At 43.7% G+C, this 27,399-nt stretch overlaps 1 protein-coding gene across 7 annotated transcripts in view; it reads right to left on the reverse strand.

The window, feature by feature from the left end:
- The window catches only part of LOC136379451 (adhesion G protein-coupled receptor E2-like), a 345,285-nt gene that overhangs the window by 45,784 nt on the left and 272,102 nt on the right, over positions 1-27,399 (reverse strand). For 5 of the 7 annotated variants that reach the window (XM_066346830.1, XM_066346841.1, XM_066346820.1 and 2 more), the window contains exons 1-4: positions 11,756-11,863; positions 3,370-3,420; positions 3,054-3,188; positions 1,613-1,768 (exon numbers count right to left, since the gene is read on the reverse strand). In XM_066346830.1, coding sequence (XP_066202927.1) covers positions 1,613-1,768; positions 3,054-3,188; positions 3,370-3,420; positions 11,756-11,795 — 382 coding nt within the window. In that variant the 5' untranslated portion in view covers positions 11,796-11,863. Of the gene's footprint in view, positions 1-1,612; positions 1,769-3,053; positions 3,189-3,369; positions 3,421-11,755; positions 11,864-27,399 lie in introns of those variants that run through there. The other 2 variants (XM_066346877.1, XM_066346867.1) reach the window with 2 other exon arrangements.

Raw genomic sequence — 27,399 nt, forward strand, 5'->3', positions numbered from 1 at the left:
AATAGTTGGGAATCTTATGTTTCATTTCTTTACCCCTGCCAGTAAGTCTCGTTTCAGGCCTTGCGGCAGATGACCAACCGCAAAGGAATGTCTAACGTCACAAGCCGAGAAGTCCTGGATAATTGAAAATTGCTAGAAGTTAAACATACTCAAACTTCCACAAAAGACCATCCTTTGTCCAACAGCCAATTGGGCTAATGCCCCACAGCCCTTCCTACCCCCCCTCCCCTAACCCTTAGAAAAGTACATCCTAGTCCAGTGATGGGCAATCTTTTGAGCTTGGTGTGTCAAAATTCGCCAAAAAACCGACCATAACTTGGATGGTGTGTCACTTCGAGAAAAAAACCATAATTTTGCGGTATTTATAGTTTAAATAACAATAATGTATAACTGTAATATATAACTGTATTTGATAAACCAAAAACTAATTATTTAACTTACCTGCTTAGTGACTTCTTTGTTTATCTGTCAGTCAGTTTCTTTTGTTGGTCTTGATATTATTTAACTTGTGTGGGGTGCCGTGAACTAAGATAAGTAAGGGGGAGGGGGAATTCTTTAACTAACCTGCCTATTAGTGATTTTTTTGTTGCTGAATTTCATTGGCTAAATCTTCAATTGAAGGTTGGCATTATTTTGTACACTTCAAGCCCAAGCAAGCGCTACTAACTTCATCTGTCAATCTGTTTCTTTTGTTGGTTTTGATATTATTTAACACTGAGAATAAGGTCTCACAAAAGTACGTAGAGGGAAAAATTGTGAGCAAAGCCATTGCTATATTTTTCAGGGTGCTAAAAGTGTCTGGTAATCTGTTCTAGGCACTCCAAATTTACTGTTCATAGTGGCATTCCTCTTGATTCTCTAAGCAGCACCTTTCCAGATTCTCAAGCTTTGACCTCAAGTCAACAAACACCTGAGCCCAGATGCTGTCTTGAAATTCTGCAAGTTGCATCTTATGTAAATTAAGATGGCTGCCGCTATTGCTAATGGCAGGAAACAGCACCCATAGCACAGGCCCTCACCTCTCCCAGCCTCTCCCTCACTTACCTCAGTAATGATCATCAATTAGAAATCCATGACACCACAGAACAGTAGATTGGATGATGGTTGCTGTGGTTATGTGGTTGCTGGTAATGGTGATCACAGGGCCCCCAGAGATGTGTTCCCTGTGGCATTCTGCTGCTCCCTGCTCCACCAGCCATTAGTGAGGTCAAAGATTCCCAAATGGCCTAACTGGAAGTCCCAGAACTAGACGCTCTATGCTGGAGTTCTGTTGTTTTGGCCTACAGACCTCCGGCACAGAGTGTCTACACTATAGCAAATGTTTTATCCTTGGCTACTACTGCACCTGGCCATGCAGGAGCCGAGAATGAAACAAACTTCTCGGCATGTGGCCCCATACTTCTCTGGTATGCAGCCACATGTGGCCACGTGTCATTGAAAATGGCTACGCGTGTCAGTGCTGACATGTGTGTCATAGGTTCGCCATCACGGTCCTAGCCTGTGCCTGGTGTGCGACTCTCCCTTACAAGTCAGCCCAGCAAGGTTCCCTTCTTCCTTTCAATAAAGCCTGTTACACTGGTCTTTTCAGACTCCGATGGATTCTAACACTTACCATCACACGTGTTTTCACTCTTATTATGGAACTTGGCTGCCCCAGAAACAAGCCTGTATCCCCGGGTGCACGTGCAGTGGTAGCTTCCCTCCGTATTCTGGCAGTCTGCGAATCTTCCACACGTGTCTGTTGAGGGTGGTTCGCATTCATTGATGTCTGGAACAAAACGAAGTAAAGGTGTTGTGGATCATAAATGGCAGAAAGCCATTGTAGATTCGAGGCTTAGCAAAAGGCTAAGTTTTCCCCCCTCCATTTCCATATTTGGCTATTATGCTGAGTATTTGCACCCACTTCAATGCTTCCTTGGGTTACTGGAAGCAATTTACATGCCCTTCCTCTGACTCTTTGTTTGTTTCAGATGTTGGTAGATTTCACTAATGCATCCTGTTTATGCCTTGGGAGAGTTCCTGTTTTAGCCTTGGATGTGTAACTTTGTATCAAGGACTTTCTTGATTTGCATATGGCTATATAATAAAGCAAACTGGGGCTCTGGGGCACTCGGATATTGCCATCAGCATTTGAAGAGTCCTCCTGGTCCCATTTTTTCTTGATGAGTATGTTTCCTTAATTCCGCACCGTTATTAGGAGCCACGCTGGTCCATGGCATAAAGGGTCACCTCCCAAAGACATGAGTGCCCTCAGGGCAGAGAGCCTTACCCTTCCTAGCAGGGGGCCTGCTGCTTACTCAGTGCCTTTCAGGAAGGACTAGACTCTGGGGCAGCCCGCTGCAGCAAGCCATCCACCCGGGAGCTCACGGTCAGCTCTGCTCTCCTCAGCCTCCTGCCTGTCACCCTGGCTTTGGGTGCTGGAGGAAGTGCTAAGTGGAGGTGCTGCACACTCTCCCCAGTCCTCGAAGGGCAAACTGAGGCACAGATTCCAGACTCCTGGAGCCCCAACTCCTCTCTCTAGTAAGCTTGGGGAAAATGGCTATGTTAGGCTTGCTTGAGGGTTACTGGCTACTAGCTGTTTGTGCCAACAGTGCAGGAGCACACACAGGACAGCACGGTTGTAAAGATGTAAATGCTCCCCTCAGGGGGCGAGGAGAGGAGATCACCCAGGCCACTGAGAGGTGCGGACGCGTTTTCCTGATCCCTTGCCTTCCACTGTGAAAAGCAGGTTTTCCTTTTCTTTTGTGTGTGTGTGTGTGTGTGTGTGTGTATATTTCCTTTTTCTTTCTTCTTTTGTCTTGCCTGTCTTGATGAGCCTCCAATAAATTGGAATGGCTCACCAACCTCCGGCTCCACTGTTCCTTTACCATTTGCCTGAGTTCAATGCGAATCTGCACAGCCACAGCCACCAGTCGTACAGAAGCCATGTTTATTCACTATTCATATTCATGTTTTCTTTTCTCTGTCCTTGATGACGGTCAGAGAGCAAAGGCTGAGGTCCCCACAACCGTCTACATGTCCATGTGGCCCTCCACCACCCCAAGCCTCTGTACCTTCACAGCTCTCCGCAGGGCTGGTGAAGATCTCCCCAGATGAAGAGCTGAATCCCGTAAGACAGCGACAGGCGGAGGCACTGACACAGGTGGAGTTGGGAGGGCACCAGGGAGCACAGGCTGTGGGGGCCGAGGCTGTGGGGACCGAGACCATGGTCAGAAGAGGAGGGCTGAGGCAGGGGCTGGGGAGGGTGGTGGGAGGGGTGACCCTGAGCCTCCCCCTGCAACAGCCTTTCTCTGGCCTGGGCTGAGAGGTGGGGGGTGGGGGGGAGTTGGGGGGCTCTGGCTGTGGGCTGAGGGACTCCCAGAAACTCACCCCTGGTGTTCTGGAGCCCATCTTCCAACAGAGTCAGCAAGACACACAGCGCTGGAACAGAGAGATGGAGGGTGGAGGACACAGAACACAGAGGGTTAACAGAGGCCTGTAGGTGACACATCTGAGAGAAAGGGACTGCTCACCCCTCCCAGGCTCTGGCCATCACTCAAGCAGAGGGGCACAGGTGGCACCTCCCTGGCTTCCAATGCTCCTGGCCAGAGGACCTGCACCCATAGCCAGAAGGTGGGTTTCAGAAGCTGAAGGATGGGGCGGGGCTGGAGCCTGGGGGTCTTGGTTTTTGTTGACCTGTGGGCAGCAGTTCAGGAAACAGATGGGAACCAGGTGGCCTCAGTTCTAATCCAAGACCTTGGTCAGGTGCCTCAGTTTCACTCTCTGTAGAATGGAGATGAAGAGGGGATATCTTTTCTAAAGTCATGTGCGAATTAAGCACACAAGTACTGCCTGGTGTGTCAAAGTGTTTACTGTCATCATTTCTTGTAAAAATGAAGGGGTTGGAGCAGGTGTTCTCTCAGATCCCCCCAAACCTACGGTGCTCTGACCTCACACCATTCCTCAGGAACAGGGATGTAAACACACCTTACCCACATCTGTCAGCCCTGATGACCACATGGACCCCAGTAGTGACATCTCACCCCCTGGCTCCCTGCACACAGGAAGATGCTGTGGGCTCACGTTGGGGGTGCTGCTGCACAGTCCCCAATCTTGCTGTTCCTGTCACTCAGGGCACCCTCCTACCTAGGGCATGTCCTGGGGGTCCTCCTCAAGTCATCAGGGGCTCTAGAGATGGGGACCTCCTTGCCGTACACCAGAGAGACAGGCAAGGGGACAGAGATGGACAGAAGAGGGACAGAGAAGGATCTAGAGACATAGAGAGAGGAGAAATAGGGAGAAAGGAGATGGAGTGGTGGAGAGAAAATTAAGAGGAGAGAGATGAGAAGACAGAGAGATATATAAAGAGGCAGAAGTTAAGAAAACAATGACAGAGAGAGAACAGAGAAATAAGGAATTCCTAGAAATGGACTGAGAACCAGAGATTGTACACGGAGACACAGAGAGATAATTGAGAGGGAGACGAGAAACAGAAAGAGAAAGAGAAGGGGAGGGGCAGAGGGAGGAGGGGAGCTGGGCAGGAGGTGGGGATGTGTAAGGGCTTCAGGGAGCTGTCCAGTCCCTGCTGATCTGGAAATGCTGGGAAGACAGCCCAGACCTCGATAATCTGGGGAGACCAGATGGGCTGGGGGGCTCAGAGGGATGGGAGCCAGGGAGGAAGGACAGGCATGAGTCACTTCCTGGGTCAAATGAAGGGACAACTCATGGCTCAGTCTCCATGGAGGAACTCCCAGGGGAATTTTGGGGTCAGTCATTGTGAGCAGGGTTTGAGGAGCTGTGGGGGTGCAGGCAGGAGGGTCCCCTGAGCACTCAGTCCCAATGTCCAAACTTGACACCCCCCAGGTCAGCGGAAAGCAGAGTCACCCCCAAGGTCCTCCCGGTGGGGTAAACGAGGTTGGAATTCCTCTTCTCCTCCTCTCTAGCCACAGGGTTTGGTTAGTTCTCCTCTTGGAAGGACCCGGTTCCTCTTTGTAGGACAGGCCACAAAATGACCTTCCCTGGCAGGGCGGGACCTGGGCTGATTCGTCCCCAGCTTCTAAAGCCCAAGTAGCAACTTTCACGCTCACAGCTGCCCTAGGAGGCAGAGGCTCTGTACATGTGTCCACTCTGCAAAGGGACACACTGAGGCTCAGAGCCCAGGAAAGGCTTATGGAGAACCCGCTGAAGAGGGGGCTGGGGAAGGTGGAAGTGAGGGGTTCAATTCCCCAGACCCTGCAGGGCGGGGCTTCTTTGTGCCCCATCAGGCTGAGCTGGGCTTTCCTCCCTCACTACAGAGGCTGCTGGGCCAGACCTCCATCTGGGGCCTTGGAAGTCTCCCAAACAGGAGCCCAGAGAGGAGCTGCGGGCCGTCTGCTCCCAGTGCCATCTGGTCCGCATTCCCCTAGCTGAGCCCCGGCAGCCAGATTCCTGCTTAGGGACCCTGTGGCAGGGGTGGGGCAGTCATTCTCTCCTTGCTCCGCCTGCTAAGGACCCTCCAGCCCATCTCCAGACCCGCCAGTGAAATACTGTATTTCCTCATGTATAACATGAACCCATGTATAAGACGCACCTTAATTTTGGAGCCTGAAATTTGAAAAAAAAAGTGTATTACATAAAGTTATTGAACTCAAGTTGTATTCATTATAAAATTCATACAACTCCTTATCACTGTCAAAACTCCCATCCACTAGCTTGCCCTCATCTGTGCCTGATGATGAATCACTGTCTTCATATATTGCCTCGTCCTCAGTTCCATCTATGGCATTTGAAATGTCACACTTCTTTCAAAACTACAACCACTGTATTAGACACACCCAGTTTTTAGACCCCAAGTTTTTTGAAAAAAGGTGCATCTTACACATGGGAAAATATGGTAATAACAATAAGAAATTAATAAATACTTGTTGGTCAAATAAGTTTGTAAATATGATATATATGTTTGCTCGCTTATAGTTTGCATTGACTGTGGGGGGACAGGCTGTAAACAGGCAGGATTCTTATAGCCTAAGGCTTAGTTTTAAGACTAAGCCTTTCCCACCCTTTTTGATATAGGGTAGTGCACTCTCATGAGGAATCTCATCATGCCTCAGATAAGTGACTTTGTATTAGAGACTTCTCTATTTATATATTGGATTAAAGGTTTGGATTTCTACACTATAAAGTGGGGCAGACTGGGAGCTTGCTATCTCTCAGTTCCTGAGATTAGCATTAGAGGAGAGAGCAGAGAGGAGAGCAGAGAGAGGCCACGTGGAGGAGACCAGGAGAAGCAGCCAAGATGGCAGAGTGTTGAAGAAGAAGCCAGTTTGTGCAGAGTTTGTGCAGAGAGAAGGAGATGGGGAACAGAGGTGAATAAGGCTGGTGAGCTAGAAATCTTTGATTCTAGGAAACTCGGATAAGTCAGTAGCTTTGTGAGCACTGAATGAGTGGGTTTTGGAGCCCAATTAGTGTTTTTACTTGCCCACCAGTGCAAGCTAGGATTAAAGATAATGGCCTACTAGTTCGTGGCTCTGTTGTTTCATTACTGTCTATCTGAATCAAGTGCAAACCTGCATGAGCTTGGCAGCTGTGATGGTGACCGTGGATACTGGCTTTACAATACTATTTACTTAATTCTTACTGTGACTCACTCAAACGTTTCACACAACCCTGTGAAGTAGCGGCCAGTCTTTTCCTGCCCCATTTTACAGATGTGGCAAGTTTGGATCAGGGCTCTGTGACTGGTCACCTTCCCATTCAGGTGTGCTCCACACAGACTCGGTAAATTTACTAACAATCATCTAATTGTATGCATGGAACAGTGTTGGGCAGATAAAATGTTTTACGCTCACTTTGTTAAAGATGACGCTGCCCACGTGGAGGCCATTGCCCAGGTGATATTAATGTGTGTTGGGGGTGGGCTGTGGGCAGGCAGGATACTTGTAGCCTGGTGCTTGGTTTTGGGATTAAGCCTTTCCCACCCTTTTTGATGTGGGGTGGTACAATCCCATCATGCCCCAGATAAGTGACTTTGTATTAGAGACTTCCCTATTTTGTATATTGGATTAAAGGTTTGGATTTCTACACTATAAAATAGGGGCAGAATGGGAGCTTGCTCTCTTGGTGCTCTCTTGGTTCCTGAGATTATCATTAGAGGAGAGAGCAGAGAGGAGAACAAAGAAAGGCCACGTGGAGGAGGCCAGGAGAAGCAGCCAAGATGGCGGAGTGTTGAATGAGAGGCCAGTTTGTGCAGAGTTTGTGCAGGAATAAGGGAGGAGATGGGGAACAGAGGTAAATAAGTCTGGTGAGCTAGAAACCTTTGATTCTAGGAAACTCGGATAAGTCAGAAGCTTTGTGAGCACTGAATGTGAGTGGGTTTTGGAGCCCAGTGTGTGTTTTTTACTTGCCCACTGTTGGAATCCATGGGAGTCTGAAGACCAGAGTAACAGGCTTTATTGAAAGGAAGAAAGGAACCCTGCCGGGCACTTCTCCCGGGGGAGAAGAGTGCCGGTTACAGACTAGGGGCAAGTTATATAGTGTTTGGGAGAGCCTGAGGGGATACTGAGGCAAAAGTCCTGGTATGTTCGGAATGCTCCTCCTTGGGGGGCTTCGAGCATGTGGGTATTGAATCAAAAGTCCTGGTATGTTCGGAGCCCTTCCTTAGGGCGGCTTCTCAGCTTTTTGGAATTCCTTTGTCTCAGGGGGATAGTCCAGTAAGGGTGATGTTGGGCGGATAAAATGTATTATGCTCACTTTGTTAAAGATGCTGTTGCCCAGGTGATATTAATGTGTGTTGGGGATTGTTGTAACCTGGGGCTTGGTTTTGGGATTAAGCCTTTCCCACCCTTTTTGATGTGGGGCGGTACAATCCAATCATGCCTCAGAGAAGTGACTTTGTATTAGAGACTTCCCTGTTTTGTATATTGGATTAAGAGTTTGGATTTCTACACTATAAAATGGGGATGAAGTGGGAGCTTGTGCTCTTGGTTCCTGAGATTATCATTAGAAGAGAGAGCAGAGGAGAGCAGAGAAAGGCCACGTGGAGGAGGCCAGGAGAAGCAGCCAAGATGGCGGAGTGCTGAGTGAGATGCCAGTTTGTGTAGAGTTTGTATCTGGGATAAGGAAGGAGATGGGGAACTGAGGAGAATAAGTCTGGTGAGCTAGAAACCTTTGATTCTAGGAAACTCGGATAAGTCAGTGGCTTTGTGAGCACTGAGTGTGACTGGGTTTTGGAGCCCAGTGTGTATTTTTACTTGCCCGCCGGGTGCAAGGTAGGATTAAAGGCTATGGCCCACCAGTTTTTGGCTCCATGGTTTCTTTACCAACTGTCCGAATCCAATGCGAACCTGCATGGGCTGGGCTGCTGTGATAGTGGTCCTGGCCGTGGCTCCTGGCTTTACAGGTGAGGTCTGACAGATAAGCGGAACATCAAGAGGGCAGTTTGGAATACAATATCTATCACCCACCAGGTGCAAGCTAGGATTAAAGATAATGGCCCACCAGTTTTTGGCTCCGTTGTTTCTTTACTGAATGTCCGAATCCAATGTGAACCTGCATGGGCCAGGCAGCTGTGATGGTAGCCCTGGCCACTGGCTTTACAAACAGGTGAATTATATACTATGTAATGACACCTGAATAAAACTATAAAACTCATGCCTGTGGCCCTGGGCCAGGACAGGGCGCTTCATCCCTGTGGCCTGGGGAAGCTCTGATTGGCACCCTGTTGGGCAAATGAATGTGTTTCAAGTGTGAAACTGTTATAAGGTACCAAAAAGCTGCAAATTAATATTGATATTCTGGGAGGAAAGGTCAGGCTTTCCTGTCAGGCTTTCCTGTCCTGTCCCTCCTTTGGGAGGGGAGGGAGAGGAATGTAGAATTCTCCTGACTTACAAGGATGACTAGGGTCATTTGATTTTAAGTTCTCTGGAAGGATTAAGGTTAACTGAGAAACTTCTTCTCTTTCAATAGGAGGCAGAATTTACATACCACCTTGCATTGATTGTAGTTCCTCCCTTTCCTGAAATATTGAGAGTAAAATACCTCTAGGCTAGTGAGGGAAGATGAACCCTGAAAGATTTGTAAACATCTTTGATTGTGTTACCTTGAAACTCTTAATGTTTCTGTGTATCCCCTAGGCAAATGTTATAATCTTGTTAATGATTGTGCCATAATGTCATTATCTCCTCTGTGGCATGTGATCAAGGGTATATAAGCAGCCCCTGAACTATTTTGGGGACTGCACGATTTGGGCCTGCAGATGCCCTGTGTCAGCCATATGTGGCCAGCATATTAAAAAATTTTGTTTTTAATAAAACTCTTCAAAATTTATCTGGACTGGGTGTCTCTACGTGGACTTGATGAAGTGAGGTACGGTGCCTTTCAGAATCTGGGGTGCAGTACTTTATAACAAAACAAGTGAGTTAGGTTTGCTCGCTGTATTTTGCATTGGCACGGGCAGCGCCATGAGAGTATAGTCTGTGGAAGGTTGTGGGTGCTTGTCCTCAGGGCAGTAGATTGGAAATTGTGGATTGCTTCCCTTCATGGGGAGGGGCAATTGTTTGTTTTGCCAGAGGGGTATTTCTGCCCAGCCTGTTTTGCTGGAGAGTCCAGAAAAAGAGAGAAAGAGAGTGCTGAGGGTCTTGGGAGCCCTGCTGAAGCTGGTGGGGGCCTGTGAGTCCAGGTAACTCTGGAGGAGTCCGGGTTGTAGAACCTGTGACTGAGTTGGGGCTTGGGGGCTGTTGGTCAAATAAGTTTGTAAATATGATATATATGTTTGCTCACTTATAGTTTTTATTGGGTTTGGGGGACAGGCTGTAAGCAGGTTGGGTCGTTGTAGCCTAAGGCTTAGTTTTAAGACTAAGCTTTTCCCCACACCCTTGACTGATTGATGATGTGGGGTGGTGCATTCTCATGAGGAATCCCATTAATGCCTCAGATAAGTGACTTTGTTGTTTATTTTTTTGTGTGTGTGTGTTTTTTTTTTAAGATAAGTGACTTTGTATCAGAGACTTCCTTCTTTGTATATTGGCTTAAAGGTTTTGATTTCTGTACTATAAAGTAGGGCAGACCAGGAGCTTGCTCTCTCTCTTGGTTCCTGCTATCACCATTGCAGGAGCCTCCCTGATCCCTTACCCTTCATGGGAAAAGCAGTTTTTATGCTTTTTCCTTGTCTTCTCTTGTGGCTTGCCTGTCTTGGTGAGACACCAATAAACAGAATGGCCCACCATACTCTGACTCCATTTCTTTACCGTCTGCCCGAATCCAATGGGAACCTGCATGTGAATGGCCACAATGGCGGCTCCTGAACTTACATTTTGATTCTAGGAAACTTGGATAAGTCAGTGGCTTTGAGAGCCCTGAATGGAAAGGGAAGTGTTTTCCCACTGTGTGTATTTCTTGCCCTCCGGGTGCAAGCTAGGATTAAAGGTAATGGCCCACCAGTTCTTGGCTCTGTTGTTTCATTACTGTCTGTGCGAATCAAACCTGAACCTGCATGGGCCAGGCAGCTGTGATGGTGGCCATGGTTACTGTCTTTACAGGAGCCCCGAGAGAAAGGGAAGTGGTTTTTCTTGACTGTTTGCTTGTCCGCCATTACAAGGTTTTAATAAATGGAATGGCTCACCATTTTCTGGCTTCATAGTTCTTTTTTTTTTTTTTTTCTGAAGCTGGAAACGGGGAGAGACAGTCAGACAGACTCCCGCATGCGCCCGACTGGGATCCACCCGGCACGCCCACCAGGGGCGATGCTCTGCCCACCAGGGGTGTTGCTCTGCCCACCAGGGGGTGTTGCTCTGCCACGACCAGAGCCACTCTAGCGCCTGGGGCAGAGGCCAAGGAGCCATCCCCAGTGCCCGGGCCATCTTTGCTCCAATGGAGCCTTGGCTGCGGGAGGGGAAGAGAGAGACAGAGAGGAAGGAGGGGGGGGTGGAGAAGCAAATGGGCGCTTCTCCTATGTGCCCTGGCCGGGAATCGAACCCGGGTCACCTGCACGCCAGGCCGACGCTCTACCGCTGAGCCAACCGGCCAGGGCCTGGCTTCATAGTTCTTTTACCATCTGCCTAAATTCAATGGTAACCAGCATGGCCATGGCATTCACTGGCCTTACACACCCCAAGAGTCATTTTTAACTCTCTTTGTTGCTTGGTTACCCAGGCAACAAGCTGCCCTGATAACCATTAGAGCTACCCTGGGTGGGGTGGGAAGGGAGGTATGGGGGAAGTCACAGCAAAACTCAAGTTCAAACCCACAGCGGCAAATTCCTTCCACCCACAGCTGAGTCTCAGCCAGGTCTGAGGGAGCTAGAATGGGGGTCTCTGGGGCCTCCCCTGCCACTGGGACAATGAGAGATACACTGGGGACACCCTAAAGTGGAAGGGCTTCTGTCCTTAGCTCCCTAGCACCCCTCTATGCCATCTGTTAAGAGTGACTTCCTAAGGGGGTCACAGAATTCACTCCCCCGCCATGTCACACCCTACCCCCGCCCCGTGCACTTGAGTTGCCCTCCTTAGGGAGCAGCTTCCAAAGTGATCGGCAGGGAGCTTAGAGATCCCTCCAAGGCGGGGAGGGAACAAGCTCTTAGGGCATCCAGAGGTTCCTGCCCCGTGGGGGTTCCGGCACTGCCAGCTGCTCTCCCCATGTGCTGCGGCACTCGCCTAATCATGTGGTTTCCTCCACGTCAGAGCTGCCAGCTGTGCCTCCTATTTCTCCACACATGGAGGGAGGAGGAATGAGGAAGCACAGGAACCAAGGGGTGCTGCCAGAGGCTTCCTTGCCCCTCCCAGCGGGGCCCCACAATACTCACTGTGTAGGACCAGGGAGACGCTGAGGCGGGGACCTCCCATGGTCCTAGTTGCTGGCAGGTTTTGGGGCCGGGTGGTCCCGTGTCCCCAGGCTGGGCAGCTGTGTGTTGTCTAGTGGCCTCCGGGTATTTATAAAGTGTGGGGGGGAGCCACTGCCCCTGCCCCCCCACACCGCGGAACTGGTGCGGCAGCTGGAAACCAACAGGAAAGTGCAGTAAAAACACAGACCCAGGGGCCCTGCATGTACACACACACATGCACACTATGAGGTCAGATCCTTTGCCAGCAGTTTCACCATTTGAGCATCTGATAAACATTCTGACTCCTGTGTGCTCACGGGCACTTATCTCAGGGGAAAGTGGGGCAACAATGGCAGGAGTAGGGGAGTCTTCCCCAGGGGGCTTGTTGGGCAAACAAATGTGAAACAAGTGTTTAGGTTTGCTCCCTTATATTTTGCATTGGCCTGAGAAGCGTCCTGTGTGTGTAGTCTGTGGAAGGCTGTGGGTGCTTGCCCTCAGAGCACCAGATTGCAAACTACAGATTACCATCCTGCTCGGGAGGGGCGATTGTTTGCTATTTTTTGCTGGAGAAGGGGTCCCCCCCTCCCAGTCTATTTTGCAGAGTGCAGTGAGAGAGAGAGAGTCTAGAGGGTGAGTCCGGAGAATGAGTACAGGTTGTGGAACCAGAGACAGAGTCTGGGTTTGGGAGCCCTGATTTCCACCCAGCCTGTTTGGCTGGGGACTGCTGAGCCTGGTGGGGTCCTGAGATGGGAGAAAGGGGAGTGGTCTTCCCTGCCTGTTTGCTAGTCCGCTGTTATGAGACTTTAATAAACAGAATGGCCCACCATTTTCTGGCTCCACTGTTCCTTTATCATCCGTCTGAATCCAATGAGAACCTGCATGGCCATGACAGTGGCAGCCCCTGGCCCTACAGGGCTGTTTAGGTTGGAGAGGAACCACTTCAGAATTAGCTTGGAACTTCCACGTTGGGGACCCCTTGTGCTCATTGCCTTGACTGCCCTAGTTTCCAAGGCTAGCCCCTGAGCTAGCATTACCCCCCACCCCCATGGTTTTCAGAAAAGGAAACTGAGGCACAGGGAGTCCAGCCTCCAAATAGGAGCTGGATGAGCATGAAGGTGCCCTTCACAAATGCCAGGCAGGCACCAAGAAGAGAAAGTTCAGACACCAAGGGACCATTATGCTACAGAGGGACTTCTGGGCCAGCGTTTCCCCTGGTGGGAAACTTACACTTCAGGGGATCATGGGCACCACATTAATCAACAGAGAATCACATGATAGGAGGGTTGTTTCCTTTTTGTGTGGTTTTTTAAAATTTATTTATTTTTGTGGCACAGACTGGGAGAGTCAGAGAGAGGAACAGACAGAAAGGAAGTGAGAAAGATGAGAAACATCAATTCTTCATTGCAGTTCCTCAGTTGTTCATTGATTGATTTCTCATATATGCCTTGACAGGGGGGCGGGGGATACAGCAAACTGAGTGACCCCTTGCTCAAGCCAGTGACCCTGGGCTCAAGCTGATGAGCCTTGCTCAAACTAGACGAGCCCACGCTCAAGTTGGAGACCTCGGGGTCTCAAACCTGGGTTCTCCACATCCTAGTCCAATACCCTATCCACTACGCCACTGCCTGGTCAGGCTCCTTTTTGAATAAGTCACATGACTGGTCGTCTCCAGGACCATCTAGTAATTTTGAAAATATGCTATAATTCATCAAGCACTTAATATGAGCCAGGCCTGACTCTAGGTGCTGTGTCTATTTCAACGCATTGACTCTGCAAAACACCTGAGGCAGGTGCGGCTCTGGTTCCCATTTACAGAGAGGCACAGCTAACAAGGGGCTCAGCAGAGACCCATGGGCAGGAGGCCTGGTCCCCAGGGTCCAGGAGAAAGTCTCTGCCAGGTGCTAATGTGTCTTAACACCTTAGTGGCCCTGTGGTTGATCGTGCTAGAGAGTCCATGGTTTTATGTTTCTTGTATTTGTCATTTTTTTTTTTTTTTACAGATAGAGAGTCAGAGAGAGGGATAGACAGGAACAGACAGACAGGAACGGAGAGATGAGAAGCATCAATCATTAGTTTTTCGTTGCACTTTGCAACACCTTAATTGTTCATTGATTGCCTTCTCATATGTGCCTTGACCACAGGGCTTCAGCAGACCAAGTAACCCCTTGCTCGAGCCAGCGACCTTGGGCTCAAGCTGGTGAACTTTTGCTCAAACCAGATGAGCTCTCACTCAAGCTGGCAACCTCAGGGTCTCAAACCTGAGTCTTCCGCATCCCAGTCCGACGCTCTATCCACTGTGCCACTGCCCGGTCAGGCTCTTGTATTTGCCATTTTTAAGTTTATGGAGTCTCAGGGGAACAAAAAGGGTTTCCAGTTATGACATCCATATGTAGTTTCCTTTTTAAGTGAATGTATTCAAGGTTGCAAAAGTGTAGAAAATTAAAGAAAATATTAAGTCCATCATAACTCAAAAGAGGAAGATAGTAGTCATTGACAAATGAGGTCACCAATGGCTGAAGGCAGAGAGGCATCAAGCTGAATTGAAGAAGAAACCAGAAGAATGCAGAGGAGAGGGGACCTGCAATGTCTGGGGTCTTACACTCCAGCCTGTGACCTCAGTGTTCTTGATTGAGGGAACAAGGCCAGACAGAATGTTTGAAAGATAACAAACCATGGGTGTGGACATTGCTGGTCTCAGTTCCTTGAAATGAATTGCAGCTCCAGTAAGAAGAATGAGTGGTAGGATTGTGAATGATGGGTTTATCAAGGGCAGACCCTCTGGCTACCTCTCTCCTTCCTCTCCCTAAGACATGAAAGGCAGGTAGGCCTGTGAACAAAGAAGTAATAGAAATCAGGCATTTGTCATGTGAAAGCTAAAGCTGTAAAGGTATATATGATGTTAGAAATCTTACTTCGGGGAGCATGTGTTTTGGTTGCCTCTGTTGGGGTCACTCTGCTCCACCAGCTGAATAAATCCTACTTCCTTCATCAACTTGTCTGGGTGTTTTTGTCCTCCTTTGATTCCTGCAACATATGGTGCATTGGCCGGGAAGTGAGGAGGAAAGATGCACGCAATTGGTGGACTTCAAGCACCCTCTTGGGGAGCCCCCGAGCTGCCCTGCAGATGCACCTGCTGAACATACACTGGGAATTTCCCTGTGTGGACACCTCTGTAAGACAGAGGAGGGAATCCTCTTCGCCGATCCCAGCGAGGACCAGACAACAAAGGAACACAGGTGTGTCAGAGCCACGGTAAGAAAACCAGGCAAGGGAAGCTAGCTGGGGTCCTGCTTCACTGGCCAGAAGAGAGGCCTGTTTGCCCTCCATAGGTTAGTAGCGGCAACTGTGCACTCTCCACAAGTGTGGGGAGCAGTCCCCATGGGAGTGGTGACTGTGTTGCCCTCCACAGGTTGTGAGGAACGGGCCCCACAGGTTTAGGTTAGGAGTGGTGACTTGTCACCCTCCACTGGTGTGCGAGAGGTTGTGTGAAAGAGAACGAGTGTGGAGTGAACGAGATGGACACCAGGAGAGGGTTCTGACTCTCTCACACAGGGCCAAAGTGAGTGTTGGGTCCACTCCAAGTTTTCCCTACTGTGAGGCCAGTATCCATGGCCACCATCACAGCCGCCTGGCCCATGCAGGTTCGCATTGGATTCAGACAGTCAGTAAAGAAACGGAGCCAAAAACTGGTGGGCCATCATCTTTAATCCTAGCTTGCACCCAGTGGGCAAGTAAAAACACACACTGGGCTCCAAAACCCACTCACATTCAGTGCTCTTAAAGCTATTGACTTATCCGAGTTTCCTAGAATCAAAGGTTTCTAGCTCACCAGACTTTATTCACCTCTGTTCCCCATATCCTTCTTTCTCCCTGCACAAACTCTGCACAAACTGGCTTCTCACTCAACACTCCGCCATCTTGGCTGCTTCTCCTGGCCTCCTCCACGTGGCCTTTCTCTGCTCTCCTCTCTGCTCTCTCCTCTCTAATGCTAATCTCAGGACCTAAGAGAGCAAGCTCCCGTTCTGCCCCCATTTTATAGTGTAGAAATAAAAACCTTTAATCCAATATACAAAATAGGGAAGTCTCTAATACGAAGTCACTTATCAGAGACATGATGGGATCGCACCACCCCACATCAAAAAGGGTGGGAAAGGCTTAGTCCTAAAACCAAGCCCCAGGCTACAAGGATCCTGCCCACAGCCCGCCCCCAACACACATTAATATCACCTGGGCGACGGCTTCCATGTGGGCAGTGCCATCTATGACAAAGTGAGCATAATATATTTTATCTGCCCAACACCTACTGTTGGTCAAATAAGTTTTCAAATATGTTGTATATGTTTGCTCGCTTATAGTTTGCATTGGGTGTTTTAAGACTAAGCCTTTCCCACCCTTTTAATACATCCTTCTAATACTAAGATCTCAAAACGAAGTTTTCTTCCATACTCTTGAATGCTGAATCATGTGGGATGATGCACTCTTATGAAGAATTCCATTTAAGCCTGGGATAAGTGGCTTTGTATCATCAGAGACTTCCTTATTTGTAAATTGGCTTAAAGCAGTGGTTTTCAAACTTTTTGAAGTCGGGGCGCATTTAAAATCATACAAATAATTGTAGGCAAACTATATACAAATTTCTGAGAAATATATTATAATAATTAAGTCAAATATTAAAGAAAAAAAATAAAGTCCAAGTGTGCTTTTATGGTAATTAAGTGAAATAAATATGACAAAATTAAATTTATTCTGACATTAAAAAACATTTTTACATTAATTTTTTGAGTTATGCTTTTTAGAATTCATTAAAAAGAGGGGTTATGGCCAATAGGCATATGAAAAAATGCTCAACATCACTAATTATTAGAGAAATGCAAATTAAAACCACAATGAGATATCACCTCACACCAGACAGAGTGGCGCTCATTAACAAAACAACACAGAATAAGTGCTGGCGAGGATGTGGAGAAAAGGGAACCCTCCTGCACTGCTGGTGGGAATGCGGACTGCTGCAGCCACTGTGGAAAACAGTATGGAGATTTCTCAAGAAATTAAAAATCAAACTGCCTTTGACCCAGCTATATCACTTTTAGGAATATACCCCAAGAACACCATAGCGCTGTTTGAAAAGAAGAAATGCACCCCCATGTTTATGGCATCACTGTTCACAATAGCAAAGATCTGGAAACAGCCCAAGTGTCCGTCAGTGGATGAGTGGATTAAAAGCTTTGGTACATATATACTATGGAATACTACTCAGCCATAAAAAATGATGACATTGGATCATTTACAACAACATGGATGGATCTTGATAACATTATACTGAGCGAAATAAGTAAATCAGAAAAAAACTAAGAACTGTATGATTCCATATAGAGGTGGGACATAAAAATGAGACTCAGAGACATGGACAAGAGTGTGGGGGTTATGGGGTAGGGGGGGAGAGGGAGGGGGTTGGGGTAGGGGAGGGGCACAAAGAAAACCAGTTAGAAAGTGACGGAAGACAATTGGACTTTGGGTGATGGGAATGCAGCATAATCAAATGTCAAAATAACCTAGAGATGTTTTCTCTGAACATATGTACCCCGATTTATCAATGTCACTCCATTAAAATTAATTAAAAAATAATAAAGCCTGTTACTCTGGTCAAAAAACAAAAAAGAAAGACAAAGAAAAAAGTCTTTGAGGTGTTCACTTGAATATTTTTAAACTTTTGAGTGTTAGGATTTTCATCTGTTTCTTTATAACACACACACATATAGACATATGTGTGCACACACAAAAAAGCAAGCTATGAATAAGCTTTTCTATTTAAGTTTTATTTTGAGGAAGGGGAAAAAGATAAAAAATACAAATAATTTGTGTCTAGTGGTACTCAGCTAAATAAACACAATTTTGATTTATCTTCAAAATATTTATATTTTTACCCCCACATTTTGTAAAATTTAAACTAGATTTTCTACACTACTTGATTTTTTGGCTGTGCAAATTATACTCAGTGCTATATTTATTTATCAAAATAACACTAATTAATACAGGTAACATTATAGTATCTGCATTTTATAGGTCAGGGACCTGTATAAAAAGCAGAGAGATAAAGATATATTCTCAAGTTCTCATGACAAGGGTTATGCTTGAACAGAAACCCAGGTTTCTACAAATAATGTGGAACTATTAAATAATTTTAAGAAAGAATAATATGATTTGGATAACTTTTAGAATAGCAACACGAGTATTATGTAATTTATAAAAAAGTAAGTTAAGCCTGACCAGGCAGTGGTACGGTGGATAGAACGTCGGACTGGGACTCAGAGACCAAGGTTCAAATTCTCAAGGTTGCCGGCTTGAGCATGGGCTCATCTGGCTTGAGCACAAGGTCACTGGCTTGAGTGTGGGGTCATAGACATGACCACATGGTTACTGACTTGAGCCCAAAGGTTGATGGCTTGAAGCCCAAGGTCACTGGCTTGAGCAAGGGTCACTTGCTCTGCTGTAGCCCCCTGTCAAGACACATATGAGAAAACAATCAATGAACAACTAAGGAGCTGCAACAAAGAATTGATGCTTCTCATCTCTCTCCCTTCCCAACTGTCTCTCTCTGTCTATCCCTCCCTCTGTCTCTGTCTCTCTCACAAAACAACAACAACAAAGGTTAAAAATCAATATCAACAATGTGAGAAATAAAAAAGTTATTTCTTTGATCCCTGGAGTTCTGGATAATAACCTTGGTTTGAAATATATGTTCTATTCACTTTAATTTCAGCAGGGAAGTGTATTGTAGGTGTTAAAAAATCTTCGGTGTTAGAGATTCTGGTTTGCCTGTACATATTAACTGTATAAAATTGACATTCTATGTTAACTATTGGTTCACTATAAAATACAATTATATTAGTACCCTCCTCATTGGTTTGATAATCAAACTAAATATGTCATATGATGCATTCACTATTTAATAAATATTCATTTTTTTTGTTTTTGAAAAAAAAAAGAGGGGTTAAAAAATAAATGACAAAAAAGTTATCTTTTTATATATATAGATACATTCTTAGTAAGATTTAGTAAATTTGGCAGGTCTTGGCACGAATGTGTTAAGTTTTTTCATTCCTGTGTTTATGAGAAACATGAGCCTGATGTGTTCTAGCAATTTCTTCAATGTTTGGGCATATATTGGAAAGACAGACTCTCATTTCCTTGTCAATACATTGAAGAATTCCTCTCCTTTTACTCTTAATTGTGTTGAGGGTAGAGAATTCTAATTCACATAAATATTCAATAGGATGTTGAAAATTGTAGTAAAATGTTCAAACCTTTTTTAAATATTGCTACATATTCTTCTTATAGAAATCCAAAAGGCTTCAAGAGACAATTCCTTATGTTTAATCATGAATTCAAAACCCCACCATACATATCATCTTAACTTTACACCAAAAAAAGGATAGAAGAAACTTGCCTTTAGTCTTTCCAGGGAGCATAGGGGGTAGTGTAAATAATCCAGCACCACAGCTTAACAGCCTTTTGCAACCTAATCAGGCAAGTGAGGTGGGGGGTTGGGCAGACTGTCAGCTTACAGCCAATTCCCACACCTCTGTTCCCCAAAAATCTAAACTCCAAAAACCTGGTTGATTTTTTAGTCCCCAACAGATACATATTTCTCTGGAATACCATAGGGAGCACCTGAAAATGTTCTAGGGCACACCAGTGCACCCTGGCACACACTTTGAGAACCACTGGCTTAAAGGCTTTAATTTCTACACTATAAAATAAGGCAGACTGGGGGCTCTCTCTCTCAGATCCTGCCATCATCATTGCAGAGGAGAGGTAGCCAAGATGGCGGAGTGCTAAAAGAGAAGCCAGTTTATGCAGAGTTGGTGCAGAGAGAAGGAGATGCGGAACAGAGGTGAATAAGGCTGGTGAGGCCTTTGATTTCGGAATACTCAGATAAGTCAGTGGCTTTGGGAGCCCTGAATGGAAAGGGACGTGTTTTCCCACTGTGTATTTTCTCGCGAGCCCGATATGAGCTAGGATTAAAGGTAATGGCCCACCAGTTCTTGGCTCTGTTGTTTCACTACCATCAGTCCAAATCAAACCTGAACCTGTGTTGGCCAAGAGGCTTTGATGGCAGCTGTGGTTACTGGCTATACACCTACCCTCCCCCCATTCCTTTGTGTAGTGTGGTGTAATTGTTGTCTGTCGTGGGAGGCATAGGAGGTTCACAGGGAAAACCCACTCCTTTAGCCATGATGGTCAAGAATTTTAAGAAAAGGTTCTCAGGGGGTTACAGGGTTACTATGTTCCTGGGAAACTGAGATCCTTGTATGAACTAGAATAGCCCACTGTTGGACAAATGAGTTTATAAAATTTGTGTTTTTTGGGGTTTGCTCAGTTTTATTGTTAAAAATGGTACTGAGCAGCTGCATGTGTGCTTGCCCTCAGGGCAGGGCAGATCTGCAAATTGCTGATTGCATTCCTGCTGGGGAGAGACTATTGTTTTGTAATGTTTGCTGGAGAAGAGGCAAAGGAAGAGAAGGTATAGCAGGTAGTCACTACAGATCCAGGCCACCCTAATCAGTTTCCAGTGTTTCCCAACCTTTTTTGTGCCATGCCCCACCTTAACCTTTCTAAAAATTTTATGTCCCCCCCTATGTAACATACATAATTTTTAACATTAAAAAATTGATTTGTTCACTTAATAAACATAAATGATAAGTTCTAGGAAGAAATCACTATGAAATTGTTAACAAAACACAGTAAGTAAAATTTCAAAATATATAATGAAAAACAGAAATTTAAATTCCAAATAATTTTAATACAGATTTTTCTATATTAATTTATTATTTTAATTTAGTGTGATCCTTGCGCTTGATGCTTGCTGCACAGAGATTTTATATTAGGTTCCAATTCGGTTAGCTTTAGTCTCAAGTCTCCACGTTGTGTTATATCCAGCCGATTTTTTTTTTTACCAGTAAATCATTTACAGCACTAAATCCACATTCAGCTAAAAGTGAAGATGGAAATGGTAGCAATAGTTTTCTTGCACATTTGGTTGAATTTGGGTATTTGATTTCTGTTTCCTCACAAAGCCATGCCATCACTCCTTTGATATTAAATAAAGCTTTAACTGACTCATCATTTTGCAATTCTGCGAGTTCTTCTTGATACTGCATATTTGATATATCAGACAAATCCACTAACATTGGCTGCATCATCCATGTTGGGAAATCAATTTGTTTTAAATCAGAAAATCTTTCTTTTAAATCAGCCGATAGAATATTCAAATGATTGACAATAACAAGTAAAGCGGTATCAGTTACTTCACATTTTTGGAGCCAATGAAACTCTTTAAAGTTTTTGTTGTTAATATGTTTCTGACATAACTCAATATTGGTAATGAAACCAAATATCTTTGTTTTTGCATCGACAAGAGTTTTATTTGTTCCTTGAAGTTGCTTATTTAATATATTTAGTTTTTCAAAGATATCGGCTAAATAACTCACAAATGCTTTACCATCTATTGTTAACAGATACTTCATTTCAGGTTTGTCGCTTAAAAAATCACTAAGAGTATCAAACAGTTCCATAAATCTTTTCAAACAGTTTCCTTTAGATAGCCATCTTACTTCAGTATGAAGTAAAAGTCTCACATGGTCTTCCTTTTGTTCTTCACAAAATAGCTTGAAAAGACGTTCACATTTGGCACTAGCTTTAATAGCATTAACACACTTTATTACTGTATGTAATACTTCATTCAGAACAGGCGAGATGTTTTTAGCTACCAAGTTTTCCCTATGAATAACACAATGCACAAGAATCATTTCTGGATCCGCATCTTTCATCAATTTTAAGCAGCCATTTTTCTTGCCCATCATATTGGGAGCACCACCTGCAGCACAAGATGTTATATTTTCATTGGTATATCATTGACATCTAAGTAGTTTTTTAGCTTATTATATATATCTTTGGAGGTAGTGGTGCTTTCTAATCTTTTACAGAACAACATTTCTTCAGCAAAATGTCCTTTATCAATATATCTTATGTAAGTTATCAATACTGCCTCACTGTCTCTCAAAAGTTGATTCATCCATTTGCAAGGAGAATTTTCTTGTTTTCAGCTTTTCGATAAGTTGTTTTCCAATATCCTCATTCATTTTGTCTATTCTTCTGCTAACAGAATTGTTACTGAGTGGCATAGCTTTTACATCTTTGTCATCTTTTTCAAGAACCGTTTTAAGAAATGCTGATATTGACGGTTTTATTATATTCTCTTCTATACTGTGATTTTCTCCAGTTTTAGCGATGAATAAAGAAATTTGATAACTAGCCTCAAGAACACGATTATTAGTTGAAGTATGAGCAGTAAATAGAGACTTTAATGTTGTTCTTTTTTCAAAATTTTTCTTTAAAGTTTTAAAGTAACTCAAATCTGAATTAATATGAGCACTATGTTTCGCCTTCAAGTGCGCCTCAAGATGATCTCGTTTCATTGATTCGTTGGTCAAGCATTGCTGGCATAAAAGACAAAAAGGAATCCGCGCATCGTGAACAGCGGGTATGAACCCAAATTTTAAATATTCCTCCGAATATTGACAAGTTTTTTTCTTGCTTGCACCACTCATTTTACTGTGGGCTATAATAAAAATAAGATCAATTAAAAACTAATATTAAAATATGTGTTAAAATATATTCAATGTGACATAGAGTAGATGTATACTAAAAATTCATATTTATTTAAATGTATATAACACATTTACTACACTACCACCGCAAATCAAAAGGTTTCTATATTTTTTCCACTTGACAAAATTTTCTGGAAAGTTATGCTTCTAAAATTAAAATTGTCGTGCATGCACTATTATAGCCCCAATAATATTTATAAAATATTAGTGCTTTCTAGCCCCGATGCAAGAAGTACTTAATAAAGAGTTTAATATTGATAAAAATAAAATCAAATACTTACCAATTATATCTATGCAATATATATATATCTATATTTATTAAATCAACGAGCTTTTACAACAGTTTTGACTGACACTTATTTCAAATTAACACCAACTGAATGATGTGAAACACTACAGAAGTTGCGATGGGGAGAGAGAAGATGGCAGCGGAGTAGGCAGATGCACAGACGCCCAGCTCTCAACACCAAACTGGAATACAAATCAATTTAGAAAAAATCAGCATGAAAAACCAACACTGAACTGCAAGAACAGCTCTCAAAAACCAAGGAGCAAAGAGGAAGCCACAATAATCCTGGTAAGGAGTGCCTGAATCTCCTCTGCTTACAGGAACGGAAGGAGGGGGGTGAGGCTGAGAGCCCAGAGAGGATTTCACAGAGGAAAAAGAGCAGAAACTACTGCTCACAGCCACTTACCTGGCGACCAGGGAGCAAGGTGGGTTGAAAAGACCAGCTTATCTCCCAAGTGGAAAAGACAGGGAGAGGGACAGACTGTGAGGGGCTAAGGTTTGCAAGAAACGAAATAAAAAAGCTGACTCATTCGTGCTGGAGGCAGCCATAGCTGGGGGAGGGACTGAACCTTTCACAAAACAGAGCTGAAGTGCTTCCGGATCAGAGATCTCCCGACATCTATCCAGCTCCAATCAGCACAACAAAACACAGCTGAAAACAAGAAGTGGGGAGGAGGGGCAGTAACTCAGGTCTCCATGGAGATCTGAGATACACCTCCCCCTACTGAAGCTGAGAAAAAACCCTGCCCCCAGTGAGATTAGTTGGTGGAAGAGACCTTCAGCGTCTCAGGTTACACCCACAGCATTCCTGGATACAGTTTCAAGGAAGCCCCCTGCTGAGATCAGTTAACAAGACTATCACCTGTTAAGAAAACAAACAAATCAAGACTTCAAAGCTGCCCAAATCCGAAAGTGGATTACAAATAATAGCTGATACCAACCCATGAAGACCTAAAAATAACACAACTGAAAACTGGAGGCAGACAACACCAAGCCTAGCCTCAACCAACTCTACAAATAAAAAAAAAATAAATAAAAAAAAGAAGATGAGAAGACAAAGGAGTGCAATCCAAATGAAACCACAAGAGACACCTTCGAGAGATGAACTGAGTGATATGGAAATAATCAAACTTCCAGATGCGGAGTTCAAAATAATGATTGTAAGGATGCTTAGGGATCTTAGAACAACAATGGAGGGACAGTTTGAAAACCTAAATAAAGAAATAGCAAGTATAAAAAAGAATCAGTTGGAGACAACAAATACAATATCAGAAATAAAGACCACAATGGAAGGAATCAAAAACAGGATAGATAGAGCAGAGGATCGAATCAGCGAGTTAGAAGACAACTGGAATGAAGGCATGAAAGCAAAGAAGAAAAGAGAAAAAAGACTCAAAAAGTCAGAGGAAACTCTTAGAGAGCTCTGTGACAACATGAAGAGAAATAACATCCGCATCATAGGGGTTCCTGAAGAAGAAGAAAAAGAACAAGGGATAGAGACTTTGTTCAATCATATCATAGCTGAAAACTTCCCTAAATTAATGCAAGAGAAACTCTCACAAATCCAAGAAGCACAGAGGACTCCATTAAAGAGAAACCCAAAGAAACCTACACCAAGACACATCATAATTAAAATACCAAAGCTAAGCGATAAAGAGAAAATATTAAAAGCTGCAAGAGAAAAAAAAGTTATCACCTACAAAGGAGCCACCATAAGGATGACATCTGACTTCTCAACAGAAACACTTGAGGCCAGAAGGGAATGGCAAGAAATATTCAAAGTAATGCAGAACAAGAACCTACAACCAAGACTACTTTATCCAGCAAGGCTATCGTTTAAAATTGAAGGAGAAATAAAAAGCTTCCCAGACAAAAAACAACTCAAGGAATTCATTACAACCAAACCAATGCTGCAGGAAATGTTAAGGGGCCTGGTGTAAACAGATAAAGTGGGAAAAGAATACAGAAAAAAAAAAAGAAAAGGAATACACCTTTAAAGAAGAAAATGGCAATAAACAACTACATATCAATAATAACCTTAAATGTAAATGGATTAAATGATCCAATCAAAAGACATAGGGTAGCTGCGTGGATAAGAAAACAGGACCCATACATATGTTGTCTACAAGAGACACACCTTAGAACAAAAGACACACACAGATTGAAGGTAAAAGGATGGAAAAAAACGTTTCATGCAAACGGAAATGAAAAAAAAGCTGGGGTAGCAATACTTATATCAGACAAATTGGACTTTAAAACAAAAGATATAGTAAGAGATAAAGAAGGCCACTACGTAATGATAAAGGGAGTAATCCAACAGGAAGATATAACTATTATAAATATCTATGCACCTAATATAGGAGCACCCAAATATATAAAACAGACTTTGATGGATTTAAAGGGCGAGATCAACAGCAATACTATAATAGTAGGGGATTTCAATACCCCACTAACATCACTAGATAGATCCTCAAGAAAGAAAATTAACAAAGAAACAGCAGACTTATTGGAAACACTAGATCAACTCGATTTAATAGATATCTTCAGAACCTTTCACCCTAAAGCAGCAGAATATACATTCTTTTCAAGTGCTCATGGTACATTCTCTAGGATAGACCACATGTTAGGGCACAAAAGGGCTCTCAACAAATTTAAGAAGACTGAAATCATATCAAGCACTTTCTCCGATCACAACGGCATAAAACTAGAAATGAATCACAGCAGAAAAGCTCAAAAATTCTCAAACACATGGAAACTAAATAGCAGGGTGTTAAATAATGAATGGATTAAGAATGAGATCAAAGAAGAAATAAAGAAATTCCTAGAAACGAATGACAATGAGCATACAACAACTCAAAATTTATGGGACACAGCGAAAGCAGTGCTGAGAGGGAAGTTCATAGCACTACAGGCACACTTTCAGAAGCTAGAAAAAGCTCAAATAAACAACTTAACCCTGCATCTAAAAGAATTAGAAAAAGAACAGCAAGTAAAGCCCAAATGTAGTAGAAGGAAGGAAATAATAAAGATCAGAGCAGAAATAAATGACATAGAGGCTAAAGAAACAATACAGAGGATCAATGAAACTAGGAGCTGGTTCTTTGAAAAGGTAAACAAGATTGATGAACCTTTAAGTAGACTCACCAAGAAAAAGAGAGAGAGGACTCAAATAAATAAAATTAGAAATGAGAGAGGAGAAATAACAACTGACACAACAGAAATACAAAATATTGTAAGAAAATACTATGAAGAACTGTATGCCAAAAAACTAGACAACCTAGATGAAATGGACAAATTCCTTGAAACATACAATCTTCCAAAAATCAATCTGGAAGAATCAGAAAACTTAAACAGACCGATTACACCAAAGGAGATCGAAACAGTTATCAAAAAACTCCCAACAAAGAAAAGTCCGGGGCCCGATGGCTTCACAACGGGATTCTACCAAATATTCAAAGAAGAACTAACTCCTATCCTCCTCAAACTATTTCAAAAAATTCAAGAGGAAGGAAGACTTCCAAACTCCTTTTATGAGGCGAGCATAATTCTGATTCCAAAACCAGGCAAAGACAACACAAAGAAAGAAAATTATAGGCCAATATCTCTGATGAATATAGATGCTAAAATCCTCAACAAAATATTAGCAAACCGGATCCAACAATATATGGAAAAAATCATACACCATGATCAAGTGGGATTTATTCTGGGGAGGCAATGCTTGGACAATAGTCGTAAATCAATCAATGTGATTCATCATATAAACAAAAAGAAGGAGAAAAACCATATGATAATTTCAATAGATGCAGAAAAAGCATTTGATAAAATCCAGCACCCATTCATGATCAAAACTCTCAGCAAAGTGGGAATACAGGGAACATACCTCAACATGATAAAAGCCATCTATGAGAAACCCACAGCCAACATCATACTCAATGGGAAAAAATTAAAAGCAATACCCGTAAGATCAGGAACAAGGCAGGGGTGCCCCCTTTCACCACTCTTATTTAACATAGTCCTGGAAGTCCTAGCCACAGCAATCAGACAAGAAGAAGAAATAAAAGGCATTCAAGTTGGAAAAGAAGAAGTAAAACTATCATTATTTGCAGATGATATGATATTGTATATAGAAAACCCTAAAGTCTCAGTCAAAAAACTACTGGACCTGATAAATAAATTCAGCAAAGTGGCAGGATATAAAATCAATACTCAGAAATCAGAAGCATTTTTATACACCAACAATGAACAGTCAGAAAGAGAAATTAAGGAAACAATCCCCTTCACAATTACAACCAAAAAAATAAAGTACCTAGGAGTAAACTTAACCAAGGAGACTAAAGACTTGTACTCGGAAAATTACAAAACATTGATAAAAGAAATCAAGGAAGATACAAACAAGTGGAAGCATATACCATGCTCATGGTTAGGAAGAATAAACATCATTAAAATGTCTATATTACCCAAAGCAATTTATAAATTCAATGCAATACCAATTAAAATACCAATGACATACTTCAAAGATATAGAACACATATTCCAAAAATTTATATGGAACCAAAAAAGGACACGAATAGCCTCAGCAATCTTAAAAAAGAAAAATAAAGTGGGAGGTATCACACTTCCTGATATCAAGTTATACTACAAGGCCGTTGTACTCAAAACAGGCTGGT

This window comes from Saccopteryx leptura, chromosome 1 (genome assembly GCF_036850995.1).
Source record: "Saccopteryx leptura isolate mSacLep1 chromosome 1, mSacLep1_pri_phased_curated, whole genome shotgun sequence".
In the NCBI taxonomy this organism is placed as follows: Eukaryota; Metazoa; Chordata; class Mammalia; order Chiroptera; family Emballonuridae; genus Saccopteryx; species Saccopteryx leptura.